This window comes from Lithobates pipiens, unplaced genomic scaffold, assembly GCF_037356315.1.
Source record: "Lithobates pipiens isolate NorthernLeopardFrog02 unplaced genomic scaffold, aLitPip1_a1.2 Scaffold_22, whole genome shotgun sequence".
In the NCBI taxonomy this organism is placed as follows: domain Eukaryota; kingdom Metazoa; phylum Chordata; class Amphibia; order Anura; family Ranidae; genus Lithobates; species Lithobates pipiens.
In genome coordinates this window covers 94,114,318-94,134,219 of record NW_027507784.1, presented here as the reverse complement: position 1 = coordinate 94,134,219, position 19,902 = coordinate 94,114,318, and the positions used below count along the sequence as shown (strand labels likewise).

General features: G+C 42.6%; 1 protein-coding gene across 3 annotated transcripts in view; it reads right to left on the bottom strand.

Annotated features, from left to right (window-relative positions):
- The window catches only part of STK39 (serine/threonine kinase 39), a 531,280-nt gene that overhangs the window by 261,014 nt on the left and 250,364 nt on the right, over positions 1–19,902 (bottom strand). For all 3 annotated transcript variants that reach the window (XM_077447911.1, XM_077447912.1, XM_077447913.1), the window contains 2 exons: positions 11,734–11,793; positions 6,348–6,415 (listed from right to left, as the gene is read on the bottom strand). In XM_077447911.1, coding sequence (XP_077304037.1) covers positions 6,348–6,415; positions 11,734–11,793 — 128 coding nt within the window. The remainder of the gene's footprint in view (positions 1–6,347; positions 6,416–11,733; positions 11,794–19,902) is intronic.

Genomic DNA, 19,902 nt, shown 5'->3' with positions numbered 1-19,902 from the left:
TCAATGAGGTTAATATCAAATATATTTGTGTCGTCCTGTTAGTATGACTTGCAAATAAGACAAGTGAAGCAGAAATATAGTGCCTTGCAAAAGTATTCACCCCCCTTGGCATTTTTTGTGTTTTGTAGCCTTACAACCTGGAATTAACATGGATTGTTTGAGGATTTACATAATTTAATTTACAGAACATGCCCACAACTTTGATTTATTTTATTTTTTTTATTGTGAAGCAAACAACAAATAGGACAAAATAACAGAAAAAGTCAATGTGCATAACTATTCACCCTCATAAAGTCAACACTATATAGAGCCACCTTTTGCAGCTTTCACAGCTCCAAGTAGCTTTGGATGAGTCTCTATGAGCTTGCCACATCTTACCACTGGGATTTTTCCCATTCCGCCTTGCAAAACCGCTCCAGCTCCTTCAAGTTGGATGGTTTGCACTTGTGAACAGCAAGATTTAAGTCTGACAACAGATTTTCTATTGGATTGAGGTCTAGGCTTTGATTAGGCCATTCCAACACATTTACATGTTTCCCCTTAAACCACTCAAGTGTTGCTTTAGCAGTGTGTTTGGGGTCATTGTCCTGCTGGAAGGTGAACCTCTGTCCTAGCCTCAAATCAGACACAGAGTGGTACAGGTTTTGCACAAGAATATCCCTGTATTTAGCACCATCCATCTTTCCCTCAACTCTGAACAGTTTCCCAGTCCCGACTGCTGAAAAACATCCCCACAGCATGATGCTGCCACCACCATGTTTTACTGTGGGGATGGTGTTCTTTGGGTGATGTGATGTGTTGGGTTTGCGCCAGACAGAGTTTTCTTTGATGGCCAAAAAGTTCAATTTTAGACTCATCAGACCAGAGCACCTTCCTCCATACATTTTGGGAGTCTCCCACATGCCTTTACGCAAACTCAAAACATGCCATTTTGTTTTTTGCTGAAAGTAATGGCTTTCTTCTGGCCACTCTGCCATAAAGCCCAACTCTATGGAGCATACAGCTTATTGTCGTCCTATGTACAGATACTCCAGTCTCTGCTGTGGAACTCTGCAGCTCCTGCAGGGTTACCTTAGGTCTCTGTGCTGCCTCTCTGATTAATACCCTCCTTGACCGGTCTGTGGATTTTGCTGTGCGGCCGTCTCTTGGCAGGTTTGCTGTTGTGCCATGTTCTTTCCATTTGTTTAGGATAGATTTGATGGTGCTCTGAGAGGTCATCAAAGATTTGGATATTTTTTTGTATAACCTAACCCTAAATTCTCAACAACATTGCCCCTTACTTGTTTGGAGAGTTCATTGGTCTTCATGGCAGTGTTTGGTTAGTTCTTGCTTAGGTGTTGCAGCCTCTGAGGCCTTTCAAAAAGGTGTGTATATGTAATGACAGACCATGTGACAATTATGCCGCGTACACACGGGCGGACTGTATGGCCTACTTAGTCCGCCGAAACACATTTCACCGGACAGTCCGCTCGTGTGTGGGCTTCAGCTGACTTTTTCAGCGTGCAGTCCGGCGTACTAAGAATTTCGTTTTTTTTCGAAATTCTGTCCGTCGTACTCGCATTTCGGCGGACAATCCGGCCGTGTGTATGCAAGTCCGCCGTACTTTTGAAATGAGCGGACTTTTCCCGCCCGGAGAAAAGTCCGCTCATTTCGAGCGGGTATCCAGGTAGGCGGGGCCCGCGAAGGAGACGTCGCTGGCCCCGCCGCCTGGTATGGACTTAAAGGGGAACCCCAACGCCGAAAAAAATCGGCGTGGGGGTCCCCCCCCCCAAGTCCACAGCAGACCCTTGTCCGAGCACGCTACCCGGCCGGCCAGGAAAGGGGGGCGAGCGAGCGCCCCCCCCTCCTGAGCCGTACTAGGCCGCGTGCCCTCAACATGGGGGGGTGCCTTGGGGAAGGGGGGGCCGCGCGGGAGAAGAGGGAGAAGAGGCTGGCGGCGAGGAAGAAAGCCGGACTCCTCCGCTAGCAAAAGAGTTACAAGAAGATAGCGGAGGAGTCCGGCGAGAAGACCCCCGAAGACGGAAGACCCCTGGAGCTGTGCAATAAAGTATTTTATCTTGTGTGTTGTGCTTTTTTTTGTACTTTATTTTACAGGTGAATGGGTAGGGGTACATTGTACCCCATACTCATTCACATAGGGTGGGGGGCACTGTATGAACTGGTATTCCCAATGACCAAATGATAGCTCCTAAATATGCATGCTATGACCCCACATCATTTTACACCTGTTGTGATATCGCAGTAAATAGGGTTGGTTTTTGTATGAAAAAAAAAAACTAGAGCCAAGATCATAAATTCTACACTTTCATAATGATGCAACTACGCTTGAAAAAAATGACACCATACAGAGCAGTGAAAATTATCAAACCTCGCTCCAAATCTGGTGAGTCTAACCGCCAGAGGAACATGAACTCACACTGCAGATATACAGCTGTTTGGCTAAAGAAGAGGAGTGCCTAGGCACAAAAGTGGCATGCCAGGAAGTACATCACTATTTTTCAGAAAGAATTCAAGGCAAGGTAGACTTTTCACAGTACAGCTTAGGCAAAATTAAAAAAATATGCCAAAGACAATTTTCTTTTAGGTTTGGATAGACGCCAAATTAATTGTAGCCACAGACTTTAGAGAGCATATATACCGGTATATATATATATATATATATATATATATATATATATATATATATATATATATATATATATATATGTGTATACACTATATTGTCAAAAGTATTGGGATGTCATTACACGCACATCCTAGCCTTAGTCTGTACAGTTCAATATTGAGTTGGTGGCATCCTTTGCATCTATAACAGCTTCAACTCTTCTGGGAGGGCTATCCACAAGGTTTAGGAGTGTGTCTATGGGGATGTTTCACCATTCTTCCAGAAGCGTAGTTTTGAGGTCAGGCACTAATGCTGGGACGAGAAGGCCTGGCTCGCGGTCTCCGCTCTAATTCATCCCAAAATTGTTCAGGTTGAGGTGCAGGCCAGTCAAGTTTCTACCCCCCAAACTCGCTCATCCCCACTATATTGCCAATTGGGCCACCCCTCCAAATCATTTGTTGGGAGGGGGGATTATGGTGTGGGGTTGTTCTTCAGGGGTTGGGCTTGGCCCTTTAGTTCCAGTGCAGGAATTTCATGCTTCCAACTTTGTGGGAACAGTTTGGTGATGGCCCCTTCCTGTTCCAACATGACTGTGCACCAGTGTGTGTGTAAAGTCCGTAAAGACATGGATGAACAAGTTTGTTAATTAATTTAGTTTATTCTGCCATTGAAATTAATGCTCAAGCGCTAGACGTGCCTAGCATTTAAACATGTTCACACACTTTTTTGCCATTGTCTAGCATTTCTCTGCCAAAACTCTTCTCTCCTGAGTGCATTTAGGAGAGGAATATATACTGTTAAAAGGGGTTAAAGCTTCACTTTGCAAAAAGCACCCAATCACTTGCAAGGGAAATTTTTTAAAAAGCCAATTTTGCTTGCACATCATTGGAAGATGAAAGTCAGCAGAGCTTATGATTATTTACTAAGCTTTGGAACAACTGCTCCAGAGGTCCATACAGACATGGATGAGCGAGTTAGGGGTGAAAGAACTTGACTGGCCTGCAAAGAGTCCTGACCTCAACCCAATAGAACACCTTTGGAATTAGAGCAGAGACTGCGAGCTAGGCCTTCTCATCCAACATCAGTGCCTCACAAACGCTTCTTGAACAACGGTCAAACACTCCCATAGGCACACTTCTAAACCTTGCAGACAGCCTTCCCAGAAGAGTTGAAGCTGTTATAGCTGCAAAGGGTGGGCCAATTCACTATTGAACCCTACGGGCTAAGACTGCTTCAGAACATCTTTGTTTTTTGTGTAACCACACATTTAATATGTACTAACACCTCATGGGCGATATGTGACCTTTGTTTTATATTGACAATGTATTATTTTTGAAAACAATATAATAAAAATCATTGAAAAAGAGAAAGAAAGTAATGGGGAATCCAACATTTTGGAGTCGCCACCAGAACAAGAGGTGAGGAGAAATCTTTCAATAGAGACATTTACACTAGGTCCTTGCCTACACTATCCAAAACTGGAAAAAAATGGACTATACATGCACGTTAATCTTTCTATGCATACCATATACAGCAGGGAAATGCAATTAGCGGACCTCCAGCTGTTGCAAAACTACAAGTCCCATCATGCCTCTGACTCTGGGTGTCATGCTTGTGGCTGTCAGAGTCTTGCTATGCCTCATGGGAATTATAGTTCTGCAACAGCTGGAGGTCCGCTAATTGCATATCCATGATATACAGCAACAAATCTTCACTTTTCAGTATAGGTCTACTTTAATGCACAGGGAACTTTTGAAGGTGACTCCCTAGGGTTCCCTGCTTACACCACCAGCTGTAACAGCATATTCACTATAATGTACGATTAAGTTAAATGACGTAACAATATATCATAGAATATAATAGGATTTCCCAATTGGTGGAGGTACTAATAATATATTTCCTTTCTGAGAAAACAAAGTTTTCATATATAACTGCAAGCTGAACTCCAGGCAGGAATATTATGCAATTTAAAGAGCAATCCCAAGATTAAAGTTTAGTCAAATGTAAAAAAATTAAAAAATAAAAAACAGCACAAGGGACAACACTTTTTATAAATGTGACGTGTCCATTGTAAAGATGGCTGCGGCTTTAGTTGAAAATCTTCCATCCTCTGACCCCTTTTTATCTGGACAGCAGCAATCTTCTGGTGATGTTTGGGGTCAATAGAGTTGAGGGACCTGTGATAGGCACTCATCAAGAGTGCTGACTATGCTCACCCTGTCTGGTCCCTTCAGCTCAATTAACCACAGTAGCACCCGTAGATTGCAGGGGTGGTGGGGGGGGGGGAATTGTAAGATGGGAAATTTTAAATAAAGCAATCGCCATCAGCACAAGGAACACATTGAAATAACAGGAAGTACTCTCCATTACTAGGATAAATAGTGACCCCTATTCCCCACAGCCACTGGTCATATACAATCCACTCTGTAGTTCCTAGAAACAGCGAGCAGTGACATAATTATGTTGCTCACTGTAGTGGAGGGAGCCATGAGTCTCAGATTGTTAATATGCATCAACTAATTGACAGGTCAGGAGATTCCTGGTCTGTCCCTACAACCATGACCTAAAGGTTTTACTAGAAAGAAAATAAAAAAGGGAGGGTCCACTGACCTTGTGCATTACCAATGGAAAGTTTTTAATTTCAAGCATAAAAACAATGTTTATCTCACAAACAAATAAGCAATTCAGGCTTATCAAATGATAAAACAGCTACTCTGACCACCGGCAACCCGGACCAGATGTTATGGGGGTCAACCGATATCCTAAACGCCTGACGCGTTTCACGCGCCAGCCATTTAGGATATCGTTTGACCCCCATAACATCTGGAGGCCTGACCAACTGTTTACATTCAAGCAATGCCTATAGTCTTACAGCCCACCTCGGAATAATGGGTATTCATGTAACTAGAAAGAAGAGAAAAAAGGGAGGGCGCGCCTCAGCAATTCAGGCTTATCAAATGATAAAACAGCGTCTCCGACCACAGGCAACCCGGACCAGATGTTATAGGGGTCAAACGATATCCTAAACGGCTTATGTACCCTGGGTGTAGGCTCTGAAGAAGGGGGTACGCCCTTGAAACGGAGCCTACACCCAGGGTACATCAGCCGTTTAGGATATTCTTTGACCCCCATAACATCTGGTCCGGGTTGCCAGTGGTCAGTGCGCCCTCCCTTTTTTCTTTTCTTTCTAGTTACATGAATACCCATTATTCTGAGGAGGGCTGCAAGACTATAGGCATTGCTTGAATGTAAAGAGTTGGTCGCACCACACAATAGAGACCATACACCAAAGCATAGGTGATTATTTCTGTTTTTTCTAAAGGTTTAACTGACAGACCGGTAGTCTCCTTTGGCTTGGTCAATAACCACTCTCTAATCCCACCCATATGAACACTCATTTGCAACAATAATTCTCATTGCATCATGGGAATTGTAGTTGGTTTAAGCACTGCACAATGTATGGATGTGGAGATTCCCGTCTGAAGCCTCCTTTTGGTGCCCAGTAGTACATGCATTTAGTCAATGAGAGTTACATTAAGACATCACCCTGGTTGATGAGATCTTTTTCTCCAAGGCAGTGAAGTTCTAATTTAAGCAATTAGCAGTTTTCTTATGTCCATAAGTAATGGCACTTATTGATTAGTTTACTTATATCCCAGAGTTCAGCTTTAATTCATGGCTGCAAGCCACATTAATCTTCAACCTAGGTTTAACAGCTACAAAAAAGTCTGGTATTTCTTACCTTAACCGCAGGACAAGGTTAATCACAGACGGATTTCTATTATCATGATGGCTTTCATTGGTTTGTGCCTAACAATAAAGGAAATGGATTATAAGAGCTGTTCAGACACAGAGAATAAACTGCAGTTTGAGGTTGCTGAGCAAAGTAACATTTTTATATTTTCTAATCAAGTTTGTTAGATTCAGCAAAATAAATAAGTTATCAGCAAAATAAGTTTCTCAATGCTGTTCTCTTGCTAGACTTGAAATGAAATGTTGCTAAGCATGGCTGACTCGCAGTCCAGCTGAAGGCCAATGTAAACCATTGCTTTTATAACATGAAACAACAGACTATTTCATATAAAAATGTGATTAAATTAAAATATGTCTCAAGCTCTTTCAGGGCCCATTTACAGCAGAGTGCACTGCAATGCAAAGCTGGCATTTCCATGCACTGACAAGTGTTGTGGCACACTCAGCTAGGCAGCCTATTCCAACTGAATGGGCTAAAACACCACCCAATGCAAAAAATAAGCACATGAAATAAGGGTATCATTTGTTGTGTTGCAATGAGGTGCATTACAGCACACTTGTGTTTTGGAGGTGTACTGGGGTGCCAATTACACCATAGCACACCAACGCACTTAATGCGCATTGCCACAATGCAAGTGGTGTGAATGGGCCCCCAAAGTTTGGAATAGATTACATCTAAGTCCGCAGACTTGCACTTCAAGATCATGAAATCTTCCTAATGAAAATTCAAGGTAAAAGGGAAGCTTTAGGAGTTTTTGTAAATGTTATTACTTTTCTTTCAAGTTTATAAATGTAGATTTTTTGTAGTTTCTGCAGTTTCTTTTATAAAACCTTAATTAGAAAGAAAGAAAGAAAGAAAACAATACAGTGGTCTGTTTACATTTGACCTTTTAGTACCTACACAAATGCAGAAATACATTCCTGACAAATCACAATATACAGCAACAGCATCATTTTTTAAAAACACTGTACCTATTATTTAAAAAAAAAAAAAAGCAGTTTCTGGCCTCCAGGCAGTGATTTCGCTTATGCCCCATACACACGGTCGGAATCTCAGACAGAAAAAGTCAGACGGGAGCTTTTCATCGTATATTCCGACCGTGTGTATGACCCATCAGAATGTTTTACGTCGAAAATTCTGAAGGACCTATATTTTTCAGACGGAACAAATTTCTATCAGGAAAACCGCTCGTCTGTATGCTGTTCCGACGGATCAAAAACGACGCATGCTCTGAAGCAAGTACGAGACTGAAGCTATTGGCTATTGAACTTCCTTTTTCTAGTCCCGTCGAACGTGTTGTACGTCATCACGTTCTTGACAGTCGGAATTTGGTGTGAACGTGTGTACGGAAGACAGCTTCAGCAGAATTCCGTCGGAAAAACCTTCAGAGTTTATTCCGACGGGAAAACCAGCCATGTGTACAGGAAATTAGAGTACATTCACACTTGTGCGACTAAATAATTGTTCAATTTCCACTACGAATTTACAGTGCAAATAACTTTGGATGGGTACGACTTTGTTTCAACTCTGTCTTTGACCAATGTGATTGTTTTTGCTCTACAAAGTCGCATGTATATCATGCAGGTGCGAGTTTCATGCAATGAGGGTTTACATTGAAGTCTATGGCCCTCAAGTCAGATGAAAGTCGGACCAAAGTAGTACAGGAACTGGAACAGTGAACAGTACTCGTTGGGAAACATGGGGTGTGGCTTGTCATGTGACTTTGGGGCCCAAAGTCACATGACATGTGATCATGTTGGCCTTAGCCCACGTGCACACGGTCGGAGAATCTGTCGGAATGAGTCTTATCGGACCGTGTCGTCAGATAATCCGACTGTGTGTGGTATGCATCGGACTAATTCCGTCCGAATCTCCGTCCGACCCAATTTTCCAACATGTTGGAAAGATTTCCCGACCAACTGGGCCGGACGGACCTAATCCGGTCATGTGTATAGCATTTTCATCGGACCAAGTGCCACGCATGCTCACATTCAAATTCCTACATCAAAGCTATTGGCTACTAGCCTGAATATAGTGCCATCGTGCCAACGAAATTACGTCATCACGTTCTGAAAGATCGGATTTTTCGCCAACTTTGTCCGGCCATGTGTATGCAACAGTTTCGGACTAAATCCGATGGGCAAAATCCGACGGATTTGGTTGGCAAAATCTCCGACCGTGTGTACATGGGCTTAGGCTGACATGATCACATTAGTCTGCTGCAGATCAGACTACAACATTGTAGCAAGTCAGGTACAGATCTGTGCCAGACATATGTGAACATAGCCATTAACTGCCCTTGTTCCAGGATTTACATGACTGTGCCTCATATTAGTTCAGGAAGTTAATGCGGACCTGTAAAATGCCTAAAAAAAAATGACTCTCTCTTTCTGAAGAGAAAAGCAGACACACGCCAGGGGGAGTAATGTCATCTCTGTGAGAGGCAATAAAGAACTAGAAGGGTTAGGCCCTAGCTTTTGGTGTTTTTTTCCAAAGACAGTGAACACCGCTAAATAAAACCCGAGTGGGATGATTTACTAAAGGCAAATAACACTGTGCACTTTGCAAAGAGTTTTTCTATTTTCCTTGCAAGTGAGCCTTGCAGCTGAGTTTAAAACCACTTGCCGATCATGTCATGCAAATATACTGCAGCACAATGGCTCTCCTGGGTGAAATCCAGTAGGGTACTTCCTACCCTGTTTCAGCCACCAGAGGGCATGCGGCCGCTGCACGGCGGGGGACCCGATGTGCGAGGCCGGCGGCCACAATCCCTGCCGGCCACACGCAATTGCGTGCATGAGAGCCAGCATGGTGATTTGTGCTGTGCTGTCAGAGGAGAGGAGCCATATCGTTTGTTCCTACTAAGTAGGAAAAATGATATAGCTCCTCTCCTAGTCACTCCCATCCTCACACAGTTAGAAAATGCTGAGGGAACACACATTTAACCCCTTGATCACCCCCCTAGTGTTAACCCCTTCCCTGCCAATGACATTTACACAGTAATCAGTGCATTTTTATAGCACTGATCACTGTGTAAATGCCAATGGTCCCAAAAAAGTTTCAAAAGTCTCGATCTTTACGTCGTAATGTCGCAGTACCACTAAAAATCATTACTATTAAAAAAAAAATAATTAAAAATACCATAAAAATGCATAGTTTGCAGACACTATAACTTTTGCGCAAACAAATCAATAAACGCTTATTCCGATTTTTTTACCAAAAACATGTAGAAGAATATATATTGGCCTAAACTGATGAAGAAATAAATAAAAAAAAAACTTTTGGAGATATTTATTATAGCAAAAAGTAAAGAATATTTTATCAAAACTGTCGCTCTTTTTTTGTTTAAAGCGCATAAAATAAAAACCGCAGAGGTGATAAAATACCACCAAAAGAAAGCTCTATTTGTGGGATAAAAAGCTAATTTCATTTGGTTACAGCGCTGTACATAAACATGTCTAAATGCTAGGTACATCAAGTACTTGAGCTTTAATTCATTTTGAATTAACACCCAAGTGCTTGACGTTGCTAAATGCCCATGCACACAGCTAAAATCGGTACACGTGTCCAGCACTTTTCTGCTGCCAGGAGAAAGACATCTAGGGAGCGCCCAGTGTGCATGAACCCTGACGCTTACAGCATGCATGCACATAAAGTGATATTAAAGGCTTTATTTTACTTTTTTTTTTTTTTAGATAACAAAGAGGTAATACCTCCCTGTTCTGTACAATAATATTGCACAGAAAGGTTTCATTCCTCCTCTTGTGGCAGTCCTCCACTGTTGCTGTCAGCCTCTTCCTCTTCCAGATGCCTCCTGCAGCAAGCAGGGTGCTAAGGAGGCACTCGTGAGTGTGTGCTCCTGAGCCACCTACAGCCCTGGGAAGTCACACCCCCACACCCTCATCACAGGAGTTTGACTGACAGCAGCAGAAGCTTATGGCTCCGCTATCCTCAGTTTCTCCTGTAAAAGCAGGGAGTGCTGGAGCCGCATACAGTAATAGAGCAGTGACATGGAGTGCTTAGGGACAGGGAGAGCTGACACAAGTGGGTCTTTTTTACCTTGATGCAGAGAATGTAATAATGTAAACAAAATTTAGAACCACTTTAACATGAAAAAAAAGAAGATATTTTCTAGATCCACTTTAAAGAGAGAGAGAGTGACACTAGCACTGCCCCTGACTGCTCCTGCAGAATAAAGATGTAGACAGCACTGTATTTATGGATGAGCAGGATGGAGCTGTGTTTTTCCCCTAGGAAGGTGAGTGTCAGGAGCGGCCAGTCCATAAGGGCCGCAGGGGAGCCGCCCCCCCTAGTTTGCATGTGGGCAAACTAGGGGGGTGCAGGTCTCATAGTTTTCTATGAGGTTTTTTTTTTCAAGTCACATGATTAGAGTCAGAGGCCTAATTGGCTTGTAAAAGGTTGATTCGCTAGTGTCACAAGTGGGTGGGTTTGGGGTGCAGTTCTCTGCGCCCCAAACCCACCCACTTGTGACACTAGCGAACCAATATTCGTGATTGTCTTCCGGCTTCTCCTCCCAGCCAATCAGGACAGGGGTCCGATTGGGTTGGCTGGGAGGAGAAGCTGAGGAAGCTGTGGAGTGGCTGAGTGTGGGGGGATCATGGAGGGGTGAGTGCAGGGGATTGTGAGGGCAGAATGCAGCCTGGGGGGGTTTGTTTGCCGCCCCCCAAAAAGTTTAGCACCAGCCACCACTGGCAAGTGTGTTTGTTCACCCACTATATGGCAGAGAAAGGTAACTGAAACCCTGGAGTACCAGATTCACCCATACTGGTTGGAAAAGGTAAAATATAAACTAAACTAGTTACAAGACCTGATAAAAAAAAAGAAAGCACTTTGTTATGTACAGTACTTCTGAACATAATACATAAAAGGTATGGAAAAACACTATACATGGTCTGTAAGTAACTACACCTGCAAATGAGAAGGTACACTTTACTGTTCCGCTTCCCAATATTTCTACCATACTGCCCCATTTCCTTTCACCTCCCTAAGTCCTACTCTATAGAAACTGTGGTTCCATGCACTGCACTGGCAATGGCCAATAAACTTGGATCCCTTCTGGAGTAAATGGCTCCATACTAATATAATGTAACTGTGACACACCAGGGATTCTAAATGTACAGATGGCAAAGGGTCATGAAGAAATTACTTGCATGGTTGCAACCATGTTCCTGGAAGGAGTAACTCCCTTATTTTCGTGAATTGTAATGGAATAGGGCAAGTGAATACCTTTTATTCTATGAAGGTTCTGTTGTGTTACAATACATTTATCAATTCTGACAGACATACAGTACATTAAGATGTAAGATGGATGCCTTATTTTGTAATTTAGAAAAGTGAGACAAAAGCTGCTTACCTGAGTATCCTGTACAGTCATATTCTGCAATCGTGTTTGCATATTGCTATCTGTGGAAGTCTAGGGAGAAAGAGAGAAGGTATTACAACTTGTATAATAAACATCTACTTAATTCTAACACTAGCTGATAGCAGAGGCTTCCTTTTTCCCTTGGCTTGGTTTCATTAAGTGATTATCCAGCACTGACATAAGCCTGGTTTATCAGAAGCCTCTAGAAACAAGTTTAATTTCTTAAGCCTCGTACACATGATCGGATTTTCCGCAGACAAAACCTCAGACTTTTGTCCGAAGGCGTGTGTGCCTGGATTTTGTCTTGCATTCAAATGGCAAGGAATTGTCGGCCAACAAAAATGAACGTAGTGATGTACTACGTGCTTTTTCAGCTCTTTAGCGCCACCCTTTGGGCTCCTTCTGCTATTTTTTTGTTAGTAAAAGTTTGGTGAGTGTTGATTCGCGCTTTTCATTTTGCGCTTTTCATTTCGTGCTAATCACTTAGTTTCTGAACGGCCGTTCGTCAACCAGACATATAACGTGTTATTTATTATTGGACTTGGAGTTATTGCTTTGACCCAAGTCCAGTCCAGGAACAGGAGGAGGATTTCTTGGACCAAAAATTGGTTGCTTTATTAATCGCGACCAATTATATAATATGCCTTTGCTGCAGGAGTTCCAGGAGAATAATCCAGATGATTTTTGGAATTATCTCCGGATGATGGACCCCTGCTTTCACCAACTCTTGGCATTGCTGACCCCCTATATTAAGAAGCAGGACAGATGCATGAGGCTTTTATTCTATTTTTTGGTTGAATAATAGGGTTTGATTTGTTATATTTACTATATTTTTGGATGCATAGAATGCACATTTTGGTTATGTCCTGTTGCCAGATAGCATGTCTAATTTTATTTGTTTTCTTTTTTTAATGCACAATAAAAAAATTGTGGAGAATAATTCAAATCACAGTTTGGGAGTCGGCAGTTACATTTTAAAAAATACAATGTAAAATTAACAAGGAACACCAATATCTTTGATCATAAAAACTACAGGATAATGGTGTTGTGGTAACTTGCCCAAAAAAAAGAGAAAAAAAAGCATGATAATATTATTCTTGATATCACTAGATAAAAAAAGCCTTTGAAAATGTGTTTGTAATAACTCCATCAGTATCACCAGCAAAGCAGCTTCATTATTATCCCATTAAAGAAGAAAAGAAGATGCGCTGCATTTCGAGATTTCATAATTTGCCGCGTCACGAATGTTAATTCTCCATTACGAATGCTAGTTTACAAGATTGACCGCTTCTGGCTCGTCCTTGCTTCCGAGCATGCGTGTTTGTACTTTGGACTTTTATCTGACGGACTTGTGTACACACACTCGGAAAATCCAACAACAGACATTTGTCCGCGGAAAATTTTAAAACCCGCCATCCAACATTTGTCCACGGAAAATCTGACAATTGTCCAATGGAGCTTAAATACGGTCAGATTTTCCACCAACAGCCTGTCCCGTCGGAAAATCCGATCATGTGTGTACAAGGCTATAGAACAGTGATGGCGAACCTTGGCACCCCAGATGTTTTGGAACTACACTTCCCATGATGCTCATCTACACTGCAGAGTGCAGGAGCATCATGGGAAATGTAGTTCCAAAACATCTGGGGTGCCAAGGTTCGCCATCACTGCTATAGAATATATGCTCATGAACACAAATCATTGATGAGCATAACTGTCTCCATATTTATCCTATACAGTGTGTCTCCGATGTAAACAGGCTACATCCAGAATTGAAAAAGAAAATAAAAAAAACTACATACAGTTGGAAACCAAAATTTCAGTGCACAATGTACTAATAATAATGTTTATAATATAATATAAAGTTTATAATATAGGTATTTAGGGAAAACGCAATAGTCAACTTTCTCACTTTTATTACCCTGTGTGTAAAACAAAATGGAGACTCAAAACTTCTAATCAAAGTCTGGAGTCATTGAGTGAATACACAAATTAATAAATAAGAACACAAAAACCCTCCATGTGTGACTGCAACAAAAAGTTTAGATACTCAGAAAAACAAACTTTTATATACAGAGGAAGGTAAGCTACATTTTCATAAAAACAATCAGGGGAATTCAAAGAGACAAATTGATGTAGCTGTTGTAAAGAGGTACACGAATCAGGGCACACACCGTTTGTGGTGGTGCACTGTATGGGTTCATACAGATACTCCTTTCTCCAGCAGTTGCAGATGCCAAAGAGTTTAAAAGCTAAGTGGGCTGAGTCTGATGGGGATTTTTTATGACTCTAGCTTCCCATCAGGTTTGTTCCCTTTGGGATTAACAGCAGGAGGTGAATACATCCATAACCAACAGACAGCTTGGTGTTGGCTATAGAATTTGCCCACTGCCTGCTGTCAATCACAAGTTGAGAGAGGACCTGACGGGAAACAAGCCCCTCAGCTTCCCCATAAGGCTAAGCCCGCTGTCAGCATCCTTTGTTGTTAGGAGGATGTTGGCTGTGAAGCCGTCCGCATCCTTAAAACAGATCTTCACCCTAATTTGCATCTTCCCTTCTCTGCATCCCTTCTCACCATCCACTGTTCAGATTGGGCTTTTTTATTTACCATTTTTTTTAAATTAAAATACTTCTATGCACATAACATATCCTGCGAAGCATTCACTTTAATTGAGAAAAGAGGAGGGGGGGGGGTGGCCTAGCAGTCAGGCCCAGGTTCAGCTGATGGCTTCCCAATGACGTCACGCATGAAGATGGCGGCATTGGACTGAGTGTTGGACAGATGGGAAGAGGATTTCAGCAGGACATGGCTGGATCTGCTGGGTGGTGAGTAGGGATGAGCTTCGAGTTCGAGTCGAACTCATGTTCGACTCGAACATTGCCTGTTCGCCTGTTCAGCGAACAGTGAACAATTTGGGCTGTTCGCAGCAAATTCGAAAAGCCGGAACACCCTATACAAGTCTATGGGAGAAATCTAAAGTGCTCATTTTAAAGGGTAATATGCAGGTTACTGTCCTAAAAAGTGTTTGGGGACCCGGGTCCTGCCCCAGGGGACATGTATCAATGCAAAAAAAAGTTTTAAAAACGGCCGTTTTTTCAGGAGCAGTGATTTTAATAATGATTAAAGTCAAACAATAAAAGTGTAATATTCCTTTAAATTTAGTAGCCGGGGGGGTATCTATAGTATGCCTGTGAAGGGGCGCATGTTTCCTGTGCTTAGAACTTTCCCTGCACAAAGTGTCATTTGTGCAGGAAAAAAAGTCTTTTAAAATCACTTGCGGCTAAATTGTCGGCTCCCCGTAATACAGAGAACACTCAATGAGTGTTCTCTGTATTAGCCGACAATTCATTCATTCATTGATTAAAAAAAAAAAAAAAAAGCGTGGGGGTTCCCCTAAATTCAATTACCAGGCCCTTCAGGTCTGACATGGATATTAAGGGGAACCCCGTGTCAAAAAAAAAAAAAAATTGACGTGGGGGTCCCCCTAAAAATCCATACCAGACCCTTTATCCGAGCACGCAACCTGGCAGGCCGCAGGAAAAGAGGGGGGGACGAGAGAGCGGCCCCCCCTCCCTCCTGAACCATACCAGGCCACATACCCTCAACATTGGGAGGATGCTTTGGGGTTCTGTGACCCCTCAAAGCACCTTGTCCCCATGTTGATGAGGACAAGGGCCTCATCCTCACAACCTTGGCCGGTGGTTGTGAGGGTCTGCGGGCGGGGGGCTTATCAGAATCTGGAAGCCCCCTTTAACAAGGGGACCCCCAGATCCCGGCCCCCCCCTGTTTGAAATGGTAAGGGGGTACAAAAGTACCCCTACCATTTCACAAAGAAAGTGTCAAAATGGTTAAATAAGACAAACACACTTTTGAAAAATTCCTTTATTAAAAATAAAAAAAATAAAAAAAAGATTCCAGCGGTGCTAATCCACTCTTGCTATCCAGCGACGGATCTCTGGGGTCCAGCGATGGATGATCATATCCAGCGAGGGGGGATCTCTCAGTCCAGCGCTGTCCATACATCCTTCTTCTGTCTCCACTGCGGAGACTGTGGAGATCCCAGCGCTGACGTTTCTTATATTAGGAGGGCGGGGCCACCCGTCACCTGATCCCGCCCCTCTGACGCTGGAGAGGAAAGCCAGGGGTTCCCCAGTGACATGTGGGTGACCCCGCCCCCTCTGATGTAACGCAGGTTTCCGTTACATCAGAGGGGGCGGGGTCACCCACACGTCACTGGGGAACCCCTGGCTCCCTTCACCATCGTCAGAGGGGGCAGGGTCAGGTGACGAGTGGCCCCGCCCTCCTAATATAAGAAACGTCAGCGCTGGGATCTCCGCAGTCTCCGCAGTGGAGACAGAAGAAGGATGTATGGACAGCGCTGGACTGAGAGATCCCCCCTCGCTGGATATGATCATCCATCGCTGGACCCCGGAGATTCGTCGCTGGATAGCAAGAGTGGATTAGCACCGCTGGAATCTTTTTTTTATTTTTTTTTATTTTTAATAAAGGAATTTTTCAAAAGTGTGTTTGTCTTATTTAACCATTTTGACACTTTCTTTGTGAAATGGTAGGGGTACTTTTGTACCCCCTTACCATTTCAAACAGGGGGGGCCGGGATCTGGGGGTCCCCTTGTTAAAGGGGGCTTCCAGATTCTGATAAGCCCCCCCGCCCGCAGACCCTCACAACCACCGGCCAGGGTTGTGAGGATGAGGCCCTTGTCCTCATCAACATGGGGACAAGGTGCTTTGAGGGGTCACAGACCCCCAAAGCATCCTCCCAATGTTGAGGGTATGTGGCCTGGTACGGTTCAGGAGGAAGGGGGGGGGGGGCGCTCTCTCGTCCCCCCTCTTTTCCTGCGGCCTGCCAGGTTGCGTGCTCGGATAAAGGGTCTGGTATGGATTTTTAGGGGGACCCCCACGTCAATTTTTTTTTTAATTTGATGCGGGGTTCCCCTTAATATCCATATCAGACCTGAAGGGTCTGGTATGGATATTTAGGAGGACCCCCACGTCAATTTTTTTAAAAAATTTGACACGGGGTTCCCCTTAATATCCATGTCAGACCTGAAGGGCCTGGTAATTGAATTTAGGGGAACCCCCACGCTTTTTTTTTTTTATCAATGAATGAATGAATTGTCGGCTAATACAGAGAACACTCATTGAGTGTTCTCTGTATTACGGGGAGCCGACAATTTAGCCGCAAGTGATTTTAAAAGACTTTTTTTCCTGCACAAATGACACTTTGTGCAGGGACAGTTCTAAGCACCAGAAACATGCGCCCCTTCACAGGCATACTATAGATACCCCCCAGCTATGAAATTTAAAGGAATATTACACTTTTATTGTTTCACTTTAATCATTATTAAAATCACTGCTCCTGAAAAAACGGCCGTTTTTAAAACTTTTTTTTGCATTGATCCATGTCCCCTGGGGCAGGACCCAGGTCCCCAAACACTTTTTAGGACAGTAACTTGCATATTACCCTTTAAAATGAGCACTTTAGATTGTGAACATTCGAGTCCCATAGACTTTAATAGGGTTCTAAAGTTCACACGAAGTTTAGGTCTGTTCGCAGGTTCTGGTGCGAACCGAACAGAGGGGTGTTCGGCTCATGTCTAGTGATGAGTATGTTTTCTGTGCAGGAACCACAACTAGGTAAGCAGAGGCTAAAGCCTCATACACACGATAGGACTGTGTACAAACTTTCCCTTTGGATTTTTGTACGAAGGGCGTCGGCCCTGAACTTGTATTGCATACACACGGCAGGACTTTTTCAGCCAACTATCACCAAATCACGTGGTTTTTCTGCTCTTTACCGCCACCTTTGGTCAACTTCTGTATTGTTGTCTGATCTTTTGCATTGGTTCTGAGCATGCCTGTTTGTACTTGTACTTTGTTTGTACTACAAAAGTCCTATGGTTTTCTGTACACACGATCAGACTTTGGTCCATCGGGCTTTTGTTGCCAGAAAGTTTATCCATTCGCACAGCCAACAAAAGTCCAATGAAAACCAAAAAAGTTTGTCTGATGGAGCGTACACACGGTCGGATGTTGCTCCAAAACAGCTAATTTGCATGTTTGTTGTCAAAAAGTCTGATCGTGTGTATGGGCCTTTAGAAAGAAAAAAATGAGGGGTTGTAGGGTAACGGTCCTCTTTAACAACCAGTGACATGTAGGGAGGGTTAAGGCCCGTACACACGGTCGGACTTTTTGACAACAAACATGCAAATTAGCTGTTTTGGAGCAACATCCGACTGTGTGTACGCTCCATCGGACAAACTTTTTCTGTTTTCATCGGACTTTTGTTGGCTGTGCGAACGGACAAACTTTCTGGCAACAAAAGTCCGATGGAGCAAAGTCCGACCGTGTGCACGCAAAAGCATCGGACTTTTGTACAAGGTACAAACACGCATGCTCAGAACCAATGCAAAAGATCAGACTACAATACAGAAGTTCACCAAAGGTGGCGCTGGAGTCATTGAACATTCTCTTTTGAAGCGGCGTCAGTACGTTGTGACGTCATTACGTTCGTGTTTGTTGTCAAAAAGTCCGACCGTGTGTATGCAATACAAACTTGTGGACCACGCCCTTTGTACAAAAGTCCACGGAAAAGTTTGTAAAAAGTCTGACCGTGTGTATGAGGCTTAATGGGTAATATGCCACCTGCTACACAGTGTACAGAGTTGGTCTTAGTTATCTCCAGTTTTGTTATCTACAAACTAAGGGTAATTATTTTTATATTTGGTACAGTAATAGCACCACTTTGTAAGTGGCACTATTAAAGTATACCTAAAAGAAAACTTTTTTTTTTGCTTTGGATAGAATGGATATGGATTAGAACAACTGCCTGTTTTTACTGCTCCTTGTGCCTTTGTTAGGGAGATTCACCCTCTCTATTGGTCATGTTTATCTTTATCATTGAAAGTGAAAGTAAAAGAAAATCACAAATTTTGGGTTGTCCCCAGAAAAGTAATAGAGGGAAATCTTCCAATAGGAACACTAGCTCTGGTGACCTGGGAATTCCCTTAATTTGCAGGGATTTATTTTCACTTTCTGTTTGACTATGGGACAGGAAGTGAAGGGAAATCTCTGAAATGGGCCACAGATGGTGAAAAAAAATTTGACAGGGGTTATAACCCTCCCTTGCTCTATCCAAAATGAAGAAAAACAATTGCCTATAGTTCTACTTTACGATCCGCTGTACCAAAATCTGCCACAAATGTTGATAAAGCTAACAAAACTGGCAGAGGGGATTTTTTTAATTTTTAGGGTCATACCACCAGAAAAGTGTTGTTAGTCCTTTACTAAATTCCCCAGAATATTCTTGATTATTTGCATAGTCAAACTATTAAACAAATATTCTTAAAATCATAAAAAAAACAATACATATCCCATCATAAGCATAGATAGTATTCCTCATAATGATTCAAATTGTCTTTTCTGAAAATTTAAGATGTATACAAACACCCAACTAAGCCCCACTATAAGGTCTACAAACTCGGCATTAAGTACTTGTAGACACAAAAAACTGGTATGATTTAATCCTGAGTCCTAATAAAACACCAAATATCCAGACTGGTGATGATTTCCTTGGGTAATGATTCATGTAGATAATTCAATAAGGTTGGAAATTTGTCCAAAAAGGAACTGCGCAATTCCATAAAGCAGGTGGCATACAGCAGATGTTCTCTCTATCGTCACAAGCAAATTTCCTCAACCAGAGAATTACATTCCTCATATACACTTTCCGATATGAAAAAATCCATATCCGACCCCAGTAATCCTTTATTGTTACAAAAATAGTGACCTTTCCTTCTGAAATATATATAGGCCATAAGTCACGTTAAATATTCCCATTATACACATTCCTGGAATTGGTGTGTAGTAAGTGGGTGATGTAGCAACTAGCAGCTAGCAACTGGTATCAACACAAGTCAAAAAATATATCACCAGCACACCGCGGATTTTCAAAACAAAGAAAATACCTGGTACTTCAGCATGTGACTCAATCCGCTAATGCTCATTATCAGTGTTGATGCCTGATGGTAAGCCCAACACTTTTACCAACACATTTAACTGATTCCTAATAATAAGTAAACACTTTATGCTTTATGAATCTGTGCTGGTCAAAGCATATTCAGCATCACCAGCACGCCATG